General features: G+C 44.0%; 1 protein-coding gene across 3 annotated transcripts in view; it reads right to left on the bottom strand.

The window, feature by feature from the left end:
* Positions 1 to 19,179, bottom strand: part of ATP7A (ATPase copper transporting alpha) — a 568,605-nt gene that overhangs the window by 29,106 nt on the left and 520,320 nt on the right. For all 3 annotated transcript variants that reach the window (XM_086918413.1, XM_086918412.1, XM_086918414.1), the window contains exons 19-21: positions 9,868 to 10,010; positions 4,566 to 4,769; positions 2,782 to 2,899 (exon numbers count right to left, since the gene is read on the bottom strand). In XM_086918413.1, the coding sequence (XP_086774539.1) occupies positions 2,782 to 2,899; positions 4,566 to 4,769; positions 9,868 to 10,010 (465 nt within the window). The remainder of the gene's footprint in view (positions 1 to 2,781; positions 2,900 to 4,565; positions 4,770 to 9,867; positions 10,011 to 19,179) is intronic.

The following is a 19,179-nucleotide window of genomic DNA, read 5'->3' as shown; positions in this document are numbered from 1 at the left end:
GCATGTTGTTTTCTGTGCCCTGGTATTATTACAGAAGAGGAAGCAGATGTTTGAGCGCCCTTCTTTGTAATACAGGTTGCTCTGGTGCACATAGAACTTTGGCACTATTCAAAAGGGGGGTTCCTTCATTTGCATGGAGAGGTGGCCCTGTGCAAATGAGGGAATCACTTGGCTCTGTGCCTGCAACACATTATGATTCAGAAAAGGGGGTGGTGATGAACAGAGTGTCTGAATTGAGCAGACCAATCTTACCCAGTCCAAAGATCAGGGCTTGATCCATCACCGTTATTTATCTCACTGCCCCATCCCAGCTCAGAACCTGGCTATATGCAAATCAGTCTGTCCCTGGCCCAGTGCATCATGGGAACAGGGCAGACTAAACTACCAAGCCAATTCTTCACCAGAAAGGAGACAAGCTACCGGGGACCGGTTTCTGGCATTTCAGCCGTCTTCGGCCCGGCTTGCTTGAATCCTGATGGAGCAGTGAGAAAGGGACTCATGTCTGAGTATACCCTGCCACACCTATAGTGGCCAAAAACGATTCAGAAAAGGGGGTGGTGATGAACAGAGTGTCTGAATTGAGCAGACCACTCTTACCCAGTCCAAAGATCAGGGCTTGATCCATCACCGTTATTTATCTCACTGCCCCATCCCAGCTCAGAACCTGGCTATATGCAAATCAGTCTGTCCCTGGCCCAGTGCATCATGGGAACAGGGCAGACTAAACTACCAAGCCAATTCTTCACCAGAAAGGACTGACTGGGTGAGAGTATTCTGCTTAATTCAGAAACTCTGTCCATCACCACCCCTTGTTGTTAAATATTCTGTCCACCCTAAGCGTGGAAGGGTATACTCAGATGTGAGTCCCTTGCTCATTGCACCATCAGGATTCAAGCAAGCCGGGCCGACGACGGCTGAAATGCCAGAAACCGGTCCCCGGTAGCTTGTTTCCTTCCCAGTGTAAGAATTGGCTTGGTAGTTTGGTTTGCCCTGTTCCCATCATGCACTGGGACAGGAACAGACTAATTTGCATGTAGCCAGGTTCTGAGCTGGGATGGTGCAGTGAGCTAAAAAACGGCGTTGGATCTAGCCCTGATCTCTTGACTGGTTGAGAGTATTCTGCTTAATTCAGAAACTCTGTCCATCACCGCCCCTTGTTGTTAAATATGCAACACATTATGGCTGTTCGCAGAGAGGCAAACAGGCCCTTAGGAGGCACACTAAAAGTGCGCCACAAAAAAGGTGGTGCACTATTAGTGCACCTTGTGGTGGCAGCCCTCTGGTCAGCCGCCGCCGGTGCAGGTAACAGCGGAGGGGCAGGATTTCGACAGAAGACAATGAGGGAAAATGTATTATTTATTTAATTTTCCATCGTGGTCATCTGTCGAATCTCCCCCAACCTGGCCCTACCGCTCTTATCTGCACAGGCAGCGTCTGCCTCTCGTAGGGGGACCCCCCCTGAGACAAGCCCCCTGCAGGCAGGTGCAGTCACTGACCAGACTCACCTGCAGGGGGTGATCTCTTTCCCTTTTTGAAGTGCAGGAGACTGCTGCCTGCACTGTGAAACAGGAAGCGCGGGCAAGTTGCTGCTCTGTATTTCACTGAATGTGCTGCCCTCCCTCCCCCGCACCCCACCCCCACCCCCCACAGCGAGTCTGAGTTTGAGAGTTCCCAAGGGCAGCACATTGATTGAAATAGGGCACACTGCCCCTATTGGCATCCGCTACACATGCTTGAAGCTGCACCGTGGTGCAAACAGGGACAATCGACACATTATATAACACAGGCCCTGTAAGCAATTCCACTCTTTGAGAAGTCTCAATACTTCCACGGCTACAATTTTGTGAGCTAAAGGCTGATAGAAAGTGGAAGGCTGAAAGGCCATTAAAATCTGTAAGCATCCTGATTTAAGCATCTGAAATGTGTAGAGGTTGTCAGGGGAGGGCCTCAGGGAGCCATAAATTTAGTCAGTTTAAGAATACCTCCAAGACACCAGATTTAAAACTAAACGGGGATTAATATAATCGATTAGTAAGTAACTGGAGTAATTGCACGCAATTTTTCTTGAGAACACATGAGTAATCTCAAAAACCACTAGATAAACCGCTCACCTTGGGTTCTGGAATAGTGTGCTACTCACTGTAGAACGCGTTAATGCCTAGTAAGAGGAAATAAGCGCTACATAAATGCAATTACGATTACAAAAGGAAGCCCAACTTTAAGCACAATACAAATGCCAAAAGTCTAACTTCTTGACAAATGTTATTCGAGGCCTTTTGGTTTTTTGGGACTTAAAAACATCAAAAAGAGCTAAAGTGACACATTGTTTCTCTGCCTAAAAGTTTCAGGAAGAAGACAGAATCTAAGTAGCACTTGTCCCTTGGTTTTTATTTTTATGTTTTCTTCAAGGTAAAACCAATTAGAGCATATATATTGTGTAATATATATGATTTGCCGTTTTGTATTTCAAGCAATTACCTTCAGACACTTAAACGAATGTCAGAGTTATATTCAAGCTCAGTTTTATAATTGTAAGAATTGAGAATGTCCCTATTGAAGCACAACCTCGATAGTTATCCCAACATTTAAATGGCTTTTAGTGAGATTATAATATGATATCAGTAAAGCCCACAAGGACTGTAATTCTGAAATGTGTTTACCAGTGACTGCATTCTATCCACTCCATGTATGGTCCATTCACTCTAGCTTCTATTCACTGCTCTGGGCCGGACTCAGGTTATTTTAAACTACAAAAAAATGAAAAACCTCTTCTTTACATACCAGCTGCGATGGGGACGCCAACTAGATTGTAAATTAATGCAAAGACGAAATTAATCCGTATCCGTCTGACTGTCTTCCTCGACAAGTGGATGCTGGCCACCACATCCAACAAATCATTCTGCAAAGAAATGACAGTATTAGCAGGTGAAACACCTATCAATGACAATCTTCTAATGCTAGTGGCACCCTTCAGTCTTCATACAGTCTTCATACAGAAGTGTCCTGACGTTCATCTATATTTTTATCACATATTCTCTTGTGTTTATAGCTGGGAAGGGGTAACATTGTCCTCCTATGCATCAAACATGTCTCTCATTCTCTCATGTCTCTCATTCGGTTTTAGCAGAAAACAGGGCGCGATGCCTTTGAACGCTTCTGTGTGAAAACAAATTTCTTTCCTCTGTGTGTAGCGGGAAAGGGGGCAACAGCTTCTGTGCATTATACAACTCTCTCATAAATATATGACAAAAGGAGGCACGTGCAGTGGGTGTTTGTAAAATAAGGTCATGTCATGAATTGAGCTCAGTGAAAATGGGCTTTCACTGGATACTGGAGGAGTTTGGGCTTTTCCATATAATAAGATGCTTCAAGACAGTTGTGGGATAACAGTGAAATAGATAAAGGGGAGATGAAGCAGAATGAAAAGTACCAAAGTTGAGCCCGGACCGGAGGAAGACTTGCAATGGAAATAATTAGTCATCAACTCAATCACGGAAAGGCCTTATTCACGGTGAACAAACAGACATTTTATATGACCTTTGATAGCGGAGTGTTCTTCAGCTTGCTGAGCTAAGAGCCTTGAATGTTCCAGGCTTGTGGCGAGTGAGAGGGACATAGGGCAGAAGATATAAATGATGACGTCAAGTGATCTATGCTGACAATAGTTGTTGTCTGTTTCTATTCTCTCCCCATCACCCCTTTAACTCTTTTCTTTTTTCTCTTTTCAAGGGATGGATTACTGGGTCAAGATGAGTCATGTGGATTTGAATTAAACTTACTAAAGGTATATGGTGATCTGGTGGGAGATGTGTAAGGAGCAATGAAGCTGTTATTTCATTCCTCATGTTTCTCAATAACACTTGGTAAAAAACAATTTAAACTAAATGCATGTCAAACTGTACCTAGGATTAGAAGAAAAGAGAAAACAACATGCAGTGAAGCGCACCATGCAAAAACAACAGTTGATGGACAGAATGCAGAACAATGTCATACATTCACCCCAGTACAGAGATCTGGACCTAAATCCATCGATTTTTACTCACCACACCAACCCAGTTCAGACATGGCCATATGCAAATTAGCCTTGACCCTGTGCCTCATGGTAACAGTCCAGCCCGAACTGCCAAGCCCTGTCTTCCCTGGACCGGAATCAAGCATCCAAGGACTGGTTTCTGGCTATCAGCCGTCATCAGCCAGGATAGCTTGGCTCCAGTGGTGTGGAGAGGACGAGACTCACGTCTGGGTCGAGGAGAATTGTGTCTGGGTCGAGGAGAATTGTGTCTATAAAATAGTCAATCTAGCGAATGTTTACTTTTAAACACTGCTTTTAAGTACTTGCTGGTAAGAGCTAGTGTTACACTAAGCACTGCTAGTGAGCACTGCTTTCACAGAGTGCTGTGCGCTGAATGGGGTATCCAGTGGAATATAGTTCCAAATAGTAGTTACCCACTAATGATTTGATGTGCTATTAAGGCCAGCTGAGATATAAACCAACTTTCCCCTGGCTCAGGAGTGTAGTGCAGCTATAGTGGTAATATTAAGAAGCCCAGAGTAGCATTCCTCACCCTTATGAGCACGATGTCGGCAGCTTCAATGGCTACATCGGTGCCTGTGCCGATAGCAATCCCAACGTTAGCCATGGCAAGCGCAGGGGAATCGTTGATGCCGTCTCCCACCATCGCAACCCGCTTTCCCTCGTCCTGCAGCTGCTTCACCTTCGCTACTTTGTGGGACGGAAGAACTTCAGCAAACACCTTTGTGATTCCTACCTGAAGAGGGAAAATTGGATTAAAAAGGATGTGAGCGTTTCACTGTATTGGCTCAGATTTCGATTTAAGACAGAGTTATCATCTAAACAAAAGCAAAAAATACTGTTTCTTCATAGTCTTTCCTTGATCTTTCCTATGCATGGATCTAACCATCAGGGCTGTTTAATGATTTCAAATGTTTTACTGATACTGCAAAGAATAACTGGTGGTATGTCTAAATGTTGCAATTGTATTTGTAATCTACCTTTAGAGTCCTCATTTTAAGTCTGTTATAGTGCTACGACTGATGTGATGTCTATGCATTATACAGATTCAAATGAGAGATATCTGTGAGAAAGTGGCTCTATATATACTGGACCAGAAAAATGTACAGTGTGTATAGAGTCCACAAACCCCAGAGGTATAACAGAGGTTAAAGCCAGGTATGACCTTACACTCTAAAGTGGTAGCTTGGTCGAGCAGTAAGGCAGTACCAGAGGACAGTGTAAAGCACGTGTTGTACACACTCAGTCAGCAAAAGGTTTCACACACTCAAAGATTGGACTCCAGGCCAATTGTTTTATATCAAAGATATAGTTGTTTTATTTTTAGAACCAACAGGTATCAAAATATACTGTTCTCAATAGGAGAGGTCTCAGATGAGTACTTTGCAGAAAGGCAACAAACTTTGTAAACACAATAGGTACAGGGGTTGCAGTAGGCAACATAATTCTACACACAATTTAGCATTGAGCTCAATGGGTTTTCCAATATAACCACAGTTGATTACTTTGTAGATTACTTTGGTAGTTCCAGGACTGGATCCTAGATTCAGTCCTGTGGTGTAAGCTGAAAACAATTTAGTAAAAACGTTGTAGTTCTTGCAGGTTATCGTTTTCCGCTGAGCCCATTCGGAGCCAGTATTATCCAGACGGAAGGCTGTCTGCACCGTTTTTCGAATATCCAAGGAAAATATTGTCAAAGGAGGTTAAAGCGGCAGCCTTCAATCGCAACATGTAACACTTGGCGGCGATTACTAGACCGTTTAGACTCAACCATTCACGATTCAGGTTACGAAATTCGATTAGTTTGAGTTGCCCCTTTTTTAACGAACCTCTGAATCTGGCGCCGCTGCCCATCTAGGACTCCCACCTGAGGAGTGTCCTATATCTTCATCTACATTGAACCTATATGGGCCTGTTGCTTGCTTTTAACACGAATCCAAGGGCAGATACCTTGAAATCGATTTTATCTAAGTAGTGGACGGCTACCTGATGAAGGCATGTATGCCGAAACGCGCATTGTAGACATCTGCCGCACTGCCTGAGTCAACGTTTTCGTCTATCACATGGATTTGTATATACTTTTGACTTTGTATAAATTTATTCACATGTAATCAATTTGATTCTCAAATGCACAATTGAATCATTGTTTATTGTTTCATCTATTCAAACATGAACTTTATATAATTCAAAAAAGAAAAAAATAATTTATATAAAAAAAATAATAATAAACTGATCAATATAAGTGCTTTATGCTTATCATGTTGTTGTAGAGTGCTTGTCCTACATATGTCTATATCTTAGACACAGAAGGGTATTCTTTAGGATAGAAATTGTTTAGAACATTTTCTAGCTATAACTTTCTTTCACTAGTTATTGCAGGTTATTGCAGTGATTTTTAAGGGATAAAGAGCTATTTTAAAAGTTCACACTTAGAAACTTTTCAACAGAAATATGGCAATGTTATCCAATGGGAGAAAATTCAGGTTGCAGGTAAAGTACGATCTCGTTACTATTGTAATCCAGTACTGGTCTCCTAGGTCCAGCACTGGGGTCTCAACTTAAAACAGGTAAGTAATTTCATTTCAGTATTTCGTATGATTTTTAAAGAATATTTCTAGTTTTCAAAAGTAGACACTTAGAAGAAATTTCATAGAAAAGCAGCAGAAATTTCATAGAAAAGCAGATAATGGATTCCTATGGAGAAAATACAGGTTACTAGTAAACCCAGTAAGAATTACTTTTGCGGTTCAGTACTGGGCTACAAGGTACAGTACTGGCTTCTCTCCTGATCACAGGTGAGTACTTCAGAATTCGGTTGATTTTATATGAATATTTTAAGTTTCCAAAACTTCACACTTAGAAGATTTTTCGAGTCAAGCCAGTCAATGTTATCCAATGGCAGGTAAGTGAGTTACCGCTTTCCAGGTGAGTACTCGACTGGTGAAGTTAAGGTTCTGGGCATAGACTCAGGGGTCCCCCAATGTCAGGTAGGTACAGTTGGTTCACCCTCAGCGGCACAGGGGCGGCCGGGTGCAGAGGTAGTTAGGCCCAATGTTACCGAATGAGGGGCAGAGGGCCTCCGGTTGGTGGCTGCTGGCTAGCAGGCCATGCGGCTGTGGGAGCTGGGTTCCTGGTTACTTGCTCAGGGCAAATGGGGAAGTAGGATAGGGCAAAGGCGGCACGGCCAGCGGCACTCGGGCGGCTGGGTGCAGGGTACTCTTGGGCCGTCGGGTGCTCAATGTTATTCAATGGGAAAGGTAAAAAATGGCTGGCACCAGGGGTGTTGTTGCAGCAGAGCCTCTGCTGATGGGAGTCCCAGTCTTTAAGAGGGTCAAGGCAGGTAGGTCCTCTGGGTGTCCCAAGGTTGCGGTCCGCTGGAGTCGCCGGGGTATAGGCAGGAGCATGTTCCAGGATCGAAAGGCCTGTAGGGCTGGGGCCAAGTCAGTTGTGGTCGCCCTGTTGTTAGCAGCTGCACGGCGGGTCTTCTTCCCCTTGATCTTCTTTCTTCTTTTTGTATCGGGATCTCCGGAAGGAAGGTTCAGGGAGCCCCTAAATACTGAATTTAGGGATGTTACAGGTAGGGCAAGGGCAGGGACCAATAGGTCCCTGTCCTGGGATGGGTACACCCCCTAGCGTGCTCCTCTCCTGTGGGAGGGGGGGCAGGAGCCTAGCTGTGATTGGGCAGGGCTCCTCATCTTCAAGATGCCCGGAGCCGGGGGTTGTGCTTCACCTCGTCTTCCCCACCTGAAGGGTGGAGTTGGCACAGGCTGGCACACCCCCCTTCCTGACGAACTTTTTTCCGCCAGTCTTCCCGCCAGAGTGGGGGTTAGGACTGTTGGGGGCCAGTTGCTGGGTACAGCAATGGTCTGGAGAAGCTCACAGAGGTGGCATGCCATCGAAGCTTCCCCCTGCCCATCCTGGGGGAGGAGACCTAGCACCTCCCCCAGGATGTGCATTGTTGCAGGGCCAGGAGAGCGGGGGCTCTCCACCCAGGGGTCCAGCAACATGTCTGCTGTGTGGCAGCCTCTGCAGCCACTCAGCCCAGACGTGGATTGTAGGTTAGGTTTTCAGGGGGCATCTCTAAGATGCCCTCTGGTGCATTTTACATTAAATCCCACACTTACATCAGTGCGGATTAATGTGCCGAGAAGTTTGGTACCAAACTTGTCAGTCTTCAGTGTAGCCATTATGGTGCTGTGGAGTTTGTAATGACAACCTCCCAGCACCATATACTCTTAATGGCATCACTGCACTTACAGTGCCCAGGAATGGCCCTGGGTACTGGAGGGGCACAGGGCTCATGCACTTGTGCCCACACCTCTTGCATAGGGCACCCAGCTAGAGGGGTGACTGAAGTATGCCAGGGCAGTGGGTTCTGTGGGCATGGCACACAGGGATGTGTGCCATGTCGATTCTTTGTTTAGTTCTGTACTTAGACACTCAGCCTGCAAAGGCACTGTGTGGGTGTCAGGGTGCAGGGCCCCTGAGGGTGGCACAATATGTGCTGCAGTCCTCTCTGGTCACCATGCCCTGGGTACCTAGTGTACCATTTACTAGGGGCTGACAGGTGCCCAGAGATGGCAATTGGGTTTTAGTTTCAACACAGTTTTAGGGAAGGAACACAGGCCCTGGGTACCTGGTTGGCAGGAACCCAGGGCACACTCAGTCAAAGCCCATCAGAGAAAAAGTGGGGGCATACCAATGCAAGAAAGATGGCACTTTCTCACAATATATCTATATCTATATCTATATATAGATATAGATATACACACACATATATATATACTCCTCCAACCGGTCACCGTGCAGCAAACGTCCTATGCACGTTACCCAGTACGCGGGCACCAAATCAAAAGTCCAAAGCCAGTCTTCAGGTTGTTCTTATTTTATTTTTTTGAGCATAAAGTGCAGGGGTGAAAAAACGTCGAACAGACTCGTTTCGGGCGTGAACGCCCTTGCTCACTGTTGCGCACATATATATATATATATATATATATATATATATATATATATATATATATATATATATATAATCCCAAATCGCCCTGTAGCTGTGAGAAGGCACACAACAACATTCTGCTCTCCAGCTATAAAATGCATCCTGCCATTTACATCCATGAATCATTTAGTTGCCGACGCGTTTCGGCAACTAAATGATTCATGGATGTAAATGGCAGGATGCATTTTATAGCTGGAGAGCAGAATGTTGTTGTGTGCCTTCTCACAGCTACAGGGCGATTTGGGATTATATTTACACGCGGCTGTCCTGGCCGCGGAGAGGAGCACCGCCGTCAGCTGGAAAAGCACGTTACCGGCTGACTGAGGCTGGGTTTCCAAACCTTTGGGACAATCAGCACAACGTTCAATATGCAAAAACAAGCCTGCATTTTTCCATGACCTACTTAAGGAAGTAAGAATGAGCCTAATGTGGAACTGTACTTTTGAACTTACTGAAAGTCATCACGAACTGTCGCATTATAGACTACATGCCCCAGTATGCATCATGGTCGCTGTACACAGTCAACGCCCATTAAGGGAGGCATGGTAATTGAATAAAGTCGGCAATGAAAATGCGACTCAGTTGTTCAGTTCTTTGTTTGTGGTCCTGTTTACCAATTAATCACAGCAGTATCTATACCTATTTTTCTTAATATTGCTGTATTTAACAATGATATTGTTGTATGTATTTTTTTTTCACCTTTTGATATATTTTTTATTGTAGGTCTTCCTTGCTTGGTTAGGAAGTGAGAGTGGGGTCTGAACTGAGTGAAGGAAGCCGAGTTACTATTGGGAATTACAACTTACACCCAAAAATTTAATACCCCAAGACCTACTTGTGCAGCAATGTTTCTGGCTGTCCTGCTGTTGTCTCCAGTCATTAGAACAACTTCTAAACCCATCGACTTCAAGGTGTGGACCGCGAGTTGTGCCTCTGGTTTCACGGTATCCGCAATAGCAATTAATCCACAGAGAACCCCTGTCAAAAAAACAAAAACAAAAATTAAATGTGAAAGGTTATTGACCTCACTAAATTATCAGAACTTTTCGTGAACTAGAACTGAACTAAATATGGAAAGTCTTCGATGCACGCTAAAAAAGTTAAAGATTACATCAGAAATTAAACAAATCTGAGGGGGCAAGATGGCCGCTAGCGTGCTGTAGTGGGAGAGTCGCACCTACCTCCTCTCCCGACTCACAGGATATGTATGCTGTTCTGTGGAAACGCCGGCACTGGTGATGTGGCTACTCATCTGGCTATCGAGAGCACAGCTTAAATCGGCAGAAGAGAGAATTAAAAAGAGAACGGTGATACTGATTGAAACAGTAAGTACAACTGTAAGAAATCACTGTGAAGCGTTCCGCGCTAGACTGGGCAAGATGTCACAGCGCGGCAGGAATGAAAAAACTGAAAAAGAAAAGGAGAAAATGCCGACTACAGCGGTCACAGTGAGCAAGCTTCCAGGGCCAGGTACAATCCCCAAAATACCGACTCAAGGCAAGCGCGGGACCTAGGCACTTACTATGGCTCAGAAAACCCAACAAAGAAGAGCGGAAAGAGAGAGGAAAACAGACGCGAAATCTGTTAGTACACAAAATGAGGCTCCCCCCGCAGCAACAGCGCTAAACAAAGATACAGCTACAATCGCTTCTGCAGGAAGTAATAAAGCAACGGCTGTAAAGGAAAACAAGGAGTCGACGTTTAGACAGCCTACCTTATCTGAGTCATTCAGCGCGAGGACTCCAGCAAATGCAGCAACAAAAGCCTCGGTAAAGCATCCCTCTGTAGAGATCGACTTACACACGAATGGAGCAAGCGAGAACGCGATAGGAGACGTCCTCGAGGACGCAAGCAGCCCAGTAGCTAAGCAACAACGAGACCCAGCTGCACGCAGTGAGCCGGTGGCGAGAACGGAGGAGACAGCAGCGGAGGCAGGAGAGCTGACAGAGGTGAGCGGCGCTTGGAGTAAACAGGGCTTTGAATCAGAGGAAAACAGAGCAGCAGAAGGGATAGGCAAGGATAATAACGCTCAGATGCTGGACGCGCTTTTACAGGTAGAAGAGGAAATGACCAATAAGAATCTGAACCAGCCCAAAGGTGCAAGGTGGGGGAGCCTTGCAAGTATTGATTCACAGAGAGAACGTGAGGGTGATAAATTCTTCTCTGTCAATGAGGGTTCAGACACTACCTTCAGCGAAGAGGAAGGCAGAAGCTCATTAGAAAATAGCTCGGATACAAAGGCAAGCGACAATAGAAACACAAAAAGAAGGAGGAAACCGACTGCAAGGCGAGGAGACCCCCTGGATAATACAAACAAAAAACTCCTATGGGACTATTCAGCAACTTCAGGGTTATACCAGGAGGCTATACAGGGGGGAGGCGGTCCAACAGAAGAAGGAGAACACAAAGCCTCTCAACACGCTACAATGGACATGGTACTCAATATTCTAAAACAAATGCAGGCGGAAGCAAGAACGGAGAGCCGGCGAGCTAGACACGACACAAAGAAAATTCAAGCTTCAATAAGAAAATTGAACAAAAAATACGAGGAGGTGGAAGAGAGAGTTGAACAAGTAGAGGAGAGGACAGGTAGAATGGAGGATGAGATCACGGACTGGCAGTCATTCAAAGTGGAACAATCAAAAGTAACAGAGGATATACAATGGAAAATTGAAGATTTTGAAAATCGACAAAGAAGGAACAATGTACGACTTCTTGGGCTTGAGGAAGTAATCGAGGGGCAGGATCCAAGAGGATATGTTATTAATCTACTGAAAGAGGCCTTTCCAGAAACCCAATGGCAATGGGAGTTAGAAGTACAGCGAGCACATAGGTTTCCACTGGCAGTTCGTAAGAAGAAAGACGGCAGTCAGGATAATCTACCGAGGGCCATGCTAGTTTTTTGTGGGAACTTCTTGGCAAGGCAGGAAATAATTGAAAATGCTAGACCGGACTCCAAAAAAAAAACGCCAAAGGAGTGACTTTTTTTGCCCGACCTGATTTCTGCCATGTGACTGTAGAGAGGCGGTGGCGGATGAGGCAGTTGATAACACCTTTCCAGCAACAAGGAGCAGAGGCCTATCTGTTGTTTCCTGCTAAGCTAAAGATTATTACCAGTGGTCGTACCAGGTTCTTCACCTCCGAAGTAAAGGCTGGGGAGTTTCTAACAGAACTTACTGAGATGAACAAGGGAAGAAAGAAATAGTCTAAGAAACAAGCTAGCCAAGGGTGTATTAATGATAAGATTGAGTTGCAGTACAGGGAGTCAGAACAGCAGAAATGGAAGAAGGGAAGGGAGACGGAACAAGAGGAAGGAGAGGGGGGCGACTATACACCATACAGCAGCCACACATAGGTCATGTGTGACCTATTTGCCTCAGAAAGGGGGGGTGGGAGTCACGTGGGAGGGGGGTAGTCCAGGGAGGGAAGGGGGGGAGAGGGAGGGGGATAGGGGGGGAGGCCGAAAATTGGAGAAAAATGGCACAAAAAATCAAAGAAGGAAACATAAGTAAGAGTGCAAAGAACACAATACTAAGAATGTCAGCAAGATTGCGAAGAGTTAGAACGAAATTCAAGGGGACTAACGAAATGGAGAGATCTAAGAAAACGTAAATGGCATTAAGAATTATTTCTATAAATGTGAGTGGTTTGAATAATGGAGACAAAAGACAGAAAGTTGCTGCCCTCCTAAGAATGCTTAGAGCAGAGATAATGTGTCTGCAAGAGACACATATTGTAGGAAAGGAAACATTTCTGTTGGAACAAATGGGGTTTGATATTCTGGCACACACAAAACAAGACACTAAAACAAGAGGGGTCGCTATAGTAGCTAAAAAGGGGGCTGTTAAACTTAAGAAGAAAAAAGAAGACCAAGACGGAAGATGGGTAATTGCAGAGGTAGAAACACAGGCCGGCAGTTACACGGTAGTATCAGTTTATGCCTCAAATGATGACGAACCAGGGATTTTTGAGTTTTTAGATGTGGAATTGGCTCTTTGGTCGGAACCAGTAATATGTTGTGGAGATTTTAACATCAATGGACTCAATGGAGGGAGTATGTCAAATAGAACAGGATATGCTGGGCGAAAGAAAAAAACAAGTAAGGCCATATATAATATGGCGGCACATAATGCATTAGTGGATGTTTGGGCAGAAAAGAACCCAAGTGGTACAGGGAGTACGTTCTATTCTGCCCCCCATAAGATGGTAGCAAGACTAGATTATTTCTTTATTTCAAGCTCAATAATGAATGATTCTAAACTAGAAAGGCTGCCCAGGGTAGTTTCAGATCATAACCCATTAGTGTTAACCCTGCCATCGGTCAGTAACACAGCGGCAAAAAACAGCAAATGGTCATTCGAGAGAGCCCTATTAAAGGAGCCTGAATATATTAGTCATATGAGGGGATGGATACCACAATTTTGGGAGGTTAATAGGAACACAGCAAAGAGCAATATGGTGTGGGATGCGTTCAAGGCCGGGGTGAGGGGGGAAACATTAAGCTATACACTACGGAGATCTAAGAAGGAGAAAATCAGGATGGATAATAAGATGAGGGAGTTGGAGATTTTAGAAGGGAGATTAATCAGAGCTATATGTAAGCGAGAGCCAATAGAGGAAATACTACTAGATATAGAACTGAATAAAGCAGAAGCAGGGATAAGTCTGGCACAGAAGGCGGCCGGGAACTACTTGATGAAGAAAGAAAAGTGTTATGAATTTAATGAGAGTAGGACATCTGCTAGCATTACGTACCCGACAAAATCTATCAAAAGGGGATATAAAAGAAATTAATGATAATTTGGGCAATAAGGTTAATACACCAGAAAAAATACAGGAGGTTTTTAAGAGCTTTTTTGATAACTTGTATGACTCAAATATAAGTAACACAGATGAGAAAATAACTGAATATTTGGTAGGGATACATCATGAAACATTAGACCCAGAAGCCAAAGTAGAATTAGACCTCCCAATAACATTACAGGAAGTCATGGAGGCAGTGAACAAACTTCCAGCGGGGAAAGCTACAGGACCAGACCAAATACCGGCCGAATTTTACAAGACATTCTGGGATCTACTGGGGGGGGGACATGTTAGAGATTTTTAGACAGGCACAGACAGGACGATCGGTACCACAGTCATGGGCAGGTGCCGATATAATAGTGATTTTAAAGAAAGACAAGACACCTTTAGAGCCTGGATCCTACAGGCCAATCACTCTATTAAACGCAGATACAAAAATCTTCTCCAAAACACTAGCTCAAAGGCTGAGTAAGGTCATAGAAGGGATAGTTATCAATACACAGCATGGCTTCATACCCGGGAAAGGCACGACACAGCACATCAGACAAATGATTACGATTTTGGATGCTGCCGAGGTGACACGGGACCCTGTCGCGGCGATATTCCTCGATGCTGAGAAGGCCTTCGACAGGGTCTCGTGGGACTACCTGTGGAGGGTAATGAAGTGGTTCGGGATAGGCGAGGGCTACATTAAGGCAATTCAGGTCTTGTACGAGCAGCCAACAGCAAGGGTTAGAATAAATAGAAATTATACAAAGGCAGTACAGATTAGGCGTGGGAAGAGACAGGGCTGCCCTGCTTCCCCCTTGTTATTTGCTCTATACTTAGCCTTTTTTAAGGAAATTAGCAAGCAATGCCAATATATACCCGGTTATGCTACATGGTATGGAATATAAGTTATTTGCATACGCGGATGACGTGGCTATTGTAACACCAAACCCAGGGAGATCTATACTGGAAGTAGAGGAAGAGGCTTTTAATTTTGGGATAATCGCAGGCTATTCGATTAATAAAGGCAAAACCCAGATTGTACAGAATAAGTTTACAATATACCAAGACACTAGAATAGTCACTGCAGCCACATATCTAGGGATAAAGGTGACTACTGACTTAGATACTCTAGTAGGACTTAACATGAATCCATTACTAAATAAAGTAAAAAGAAATACCGAAAGAATCCATAATTTACATCTAACATTAATGGGTAGGATAAACATCATTAAAATGATCACTTTTCCGAAGTTTTTATATCTTTTTAGAGCAATCCCAATATTCTTTGATCAGGTTTGGTTTAGGAAACTGGAATTAATAATCAATAGATTGATATGGGCTCACGGGAAGACGAGAAGAGCATACAGATATATGGTACTTCCGAGAGCGAAAGGAGGTTGGGGGGCCCCAGACTTTAGACTTTATTACTGGGCAGCAGTTCTGCAATATACACAAGGATTATTAGGTGGGGGGGGGGGGAAAGAGAATCAAGAGGGCAGATTAAGGTACATTAATGTATATAGAGTATTAATGGGAGAGGAAGCCGAGAATGGCCTACTGAAAACAGTTGATTTCAATTACTTTAAGCATACTAAGTTTAAGACCTTGCGAGCAGCATATAATGTGTGGAAAGCGGTGGCAAAAAAGCTTGGCATTGGAAGATATAATTACTATACACGCCTATATGGTAATCACTCACTTCCAGGAGATATATTTAGAGATGCAACCATGAAGGTATGGGAGAATAAGGGGATCAGGAAGATAGGGGATCTACTGGACACAGAGGGGGTGTTTAGACAATTTCAGGATTTACAATCAAAACACGGGATAATGGGGAACAATTTTTTTAAATATCTACAGATAAGAAGTTATTTTGTAAATAAAACAGGTGGATTAATAGGTTTTGAACACAGTAGAATTATGGATTATCTGGAGAAGGCGGACCATTGTACAATCCGACAGTTGTATGCAGAACTGTATATACTATTTATTATTACCCTTTATTATTTGCTGACACCTGTTATAACCCAGCCACTTTAGACTCTCTCCCCCCCATAGACGATATCAAGCTACTCAAATTACTAACTAAAGTCAAAACAGGCTCTCCTGATGACACTTGCCCCCCTCACATCATGAAAGAAGTGGGCACCAACCTCCCTGAGTGCTTACTTTCTTTACTGAATGGGTCACTTGCACAGGGCAAAGTCCCACGCAAACTGAAAAAAGCTCTCCTCGTTCCCCTCATAAAAAAGGCAGGAGCCAACCCGCTAGATCCCATCAATTACAGACCTATATCGCTGTTACCATACTGTGCCAAGCTGCTGGAGTCACATGTGTGCGAAACTATCTCCAGCTTCTTGGAAAAGTCTGAATATCTGGCACCGAATCAAGCAGGATTCCGCCCTTGCCACTCCACCGAGGCGGTCATCCTCTCGGTGTTAAACACTCTGAGGCGGAATGCAGACGCAGGAACCCACCAGGCGCTTGTACTTTTGGACCTCTCTGCTGCGTTCGACACGGTCGACCACACCATCTTGGTGGACCGTGTCGAGCAGGCAGGTCTCAGGGGCCCTGCACTGAGCTGGATCCGCTCTTTTATCTCTGACCGCACACAATCGGTCAGACTCGGCTCCTTCACCGCTCCCACTATACCCACCACCTGTGGGGTACCACAGGGCTCCTCGTTATCTCCCCTTCTTTTTAATGTTTACTTACGCCCTCTTTTGCACTCCTTGCGTCATACTAATGTAACCATCTTCAATTATGCGGATGATTTGCAGCTCATCTTCCCTCTCAACAACACTGACTCAGTGGACGTATTCCAAAGAACCATGTCCCATATACTGAGTTGGATGAGCTGCAATCATCTGAAGCTCAATCCGGGCAAGACCGAGCTGGTCCTGCCCGGACAGAGCCCACTAAGCTGGAACCCTAACTTCTGGCCCACTAACATGGGAGCCCCCCCTACTAAATCTTCCGTGGTTAAAAGCCTAGGCATTTTTATCAGCGAGGATCTCTCGCTAAAAAGACAGGTTGGAGCGGTGGTATCTTCCAGCATTTTTCAATTGAAGAAAATAAGAAAAATTGCCCGCTTTTTCTCCTCAGCAGCCCTTACACAGATTGTCCTCTCCTTGGTTCTATCCAGGCTGGACTTCTCTAACAGTCTTTACCTCGGCCTCCAAATTGGTGAGCTTAAACGCCTCCAGCTTGTTCAGAACCAAGCTGCCAGGCTGCTGCTGAATATACCCAGGAGGCAATCCATCAGACCTGGCCTTAAGCAACTACACTGGTTGCCAGTTGAGCAACGTGTGGCCTTTAAGACTGGGTGTATTCTGTTCCGCTCTCTGAACGACTCTGGCCCTTCCTTTATCAGAGATCTTTTCAAAAAATACTGCCCCTCCCGTCACCTTCGATCCACCTATAAATCACTCTTGACTGTGCCTCCTTTCAAGAGGAAACGCCACGGAGGCAGCTGCTTCGATCACCAAGCTGCTGTACTCTGGAATTCGCTTCCTCTCCATATAAAGCAGATTGATAACATACTTAGCTTTAGGCAATCGCTGAAGACCTGGCTGTTTTCTCAAGCTTACTACCGATAGCACTGCCTGCCCTTTGACTGTCCTGTTTGGCTCCTTCTACAGCGCCATGAAGCCTCCGGGCGTACGAGCGCTTAACAAATCCCAACTAACATTGTAACATTGTAACTAAAATCGGATGACAGAGAAAAATATGCTATTAAATGGGCGGCAAAGGTGGGAGTGACAGCAGAGGATTTACAGATTTCGCTGGACTTAGGGCAGACAGTTCTTTGCTCTGCGACACTCCAATCGCAACATTATAAGACACTATATTCTTTATATCACACGCCAGCCAGAATTGCACAATGGGGGGGAACACAGGAATTACCTGCCCGCGTTATGATTCAAATGAGGCGGATATTGTCCACATGTTTGCCCAATGCCCGCAATTACAAACATTAAAAATAGCAATAGAAAACTTCTTGGAGAATTCTTTGGGAGTTAAGAGTAAACTGTCAGATGATATGATAATATTAGGTGTGTCGGGAGGAACAGAGGTTCATCATATCGAATTTATGTTTATGATAGCTACGGTTTATAGAATTGGAATTGCAAGGGCTTGGCTTGACAGGGTCCCGCCAACATTCCAAATATGGATAGCTAGATTGATCTCAACATATAACCTGGAGAAAGCTATCTATGAAAGGAAGGGTAGGAGAGCGAGAGCATTGGGAGATAGAATCTGGCAACCATTAGATCAGTGGAAAAGTAGACAGAGAGAAAAGTAGAGATAAAAGGCAAAGTCTAAAGTTATGATTTTTAGCAATTCTGCTGTTAATGTTTTTGTTTGAAAAAGGTATTGTATGAATATGATTTCATGGCTTTGAATTTCCTTTTTTTGTTTTGTGCTATAATGGAATGGAAAATATTGTAAAATGGGGAGAAAATTTTGAAAAATAATTTAAAAAAATGCTATAATGGAATGGAAAATATTGTAAAATGGGGAGAAAATTTTGAAAAATAATAATAAAAAAAAAAAAAGAAATTAAACAAATCTGATTTCAGACCAGCTTCTCTATGCACATTTTATATCGGGCATCCCAAAACACTGATTTGAAATCGGTTTCACAAACACAGCAGAAGGAGCAGCCACAACCGAATGAAATACATCTCATTCAATGTGTGGTTTTGAATTCAGTTCCATAAACATTTCCCAGTGGCCTGCTAGTTGGCCACCCTGTGAGAGTCATTTGCTACAATGAGGCACTTGGTTCCCAGTAATAACATAATTGTGGACCCTTTACTTGTGAAGAATTCTATCCTTTGCAACTAATAACACAATTTCTTTAACAGGAGGTATGATTCTTTACCCATTAATGAAAACTATTAAGAAAGAAATCTTAAAAATGGGTCGGAATTCTATTTTGCCAATGCGCAGAAACTGTTGCTAAATGGACTCGGAAGGAACTGCAAGCCAAGTTTGATTTTTTACTGTGTGATACAGATTAAAAAAAATAATGTTGTGCCTCGTCTTATGTGCTGTTATCAACAAAACGCTTCAACTTGGTATTTTTTTTTTTAATTTTAGCAAGCTCTAGTAGTAAGCAGTCTTGATTCCTTAAGAATGGCTGAGCATTCCTGAGGTAGTAGAATATATTTATACACAGAGGAGGAAAGGGTAGGAAAGAGAACACCTACAATATAGTCTCCCAAAGAAATGCTACAGAACAAGTTATTCTCTAGGAGACAATGGGAGAAGCTTTTTCACATTATTTGGGCACATGACTGGTCCCGGAGTCCATCACTACTGTGAGACAAAAGATAGGGAGAGTTCT

Source organism: Lissotriton vulgaris, chromosome 4_1, assembly GCF_964263255.1.
Source record: "Lissotriton vulgaris chromosome 4_1, aLisVul1.2, whole genome shotgun sequence".
Lineage (NCBI taxonomy): Eukaryota > Metazoa > Chordata > Amphibia > Caudata > Salamandridae > Lissotriton > Lissotriton vulgaris.
Note: the sequence above shows the minus strand (reverse complement) of the source record. Positions and strands in the feature narration are given on the sequence as shown.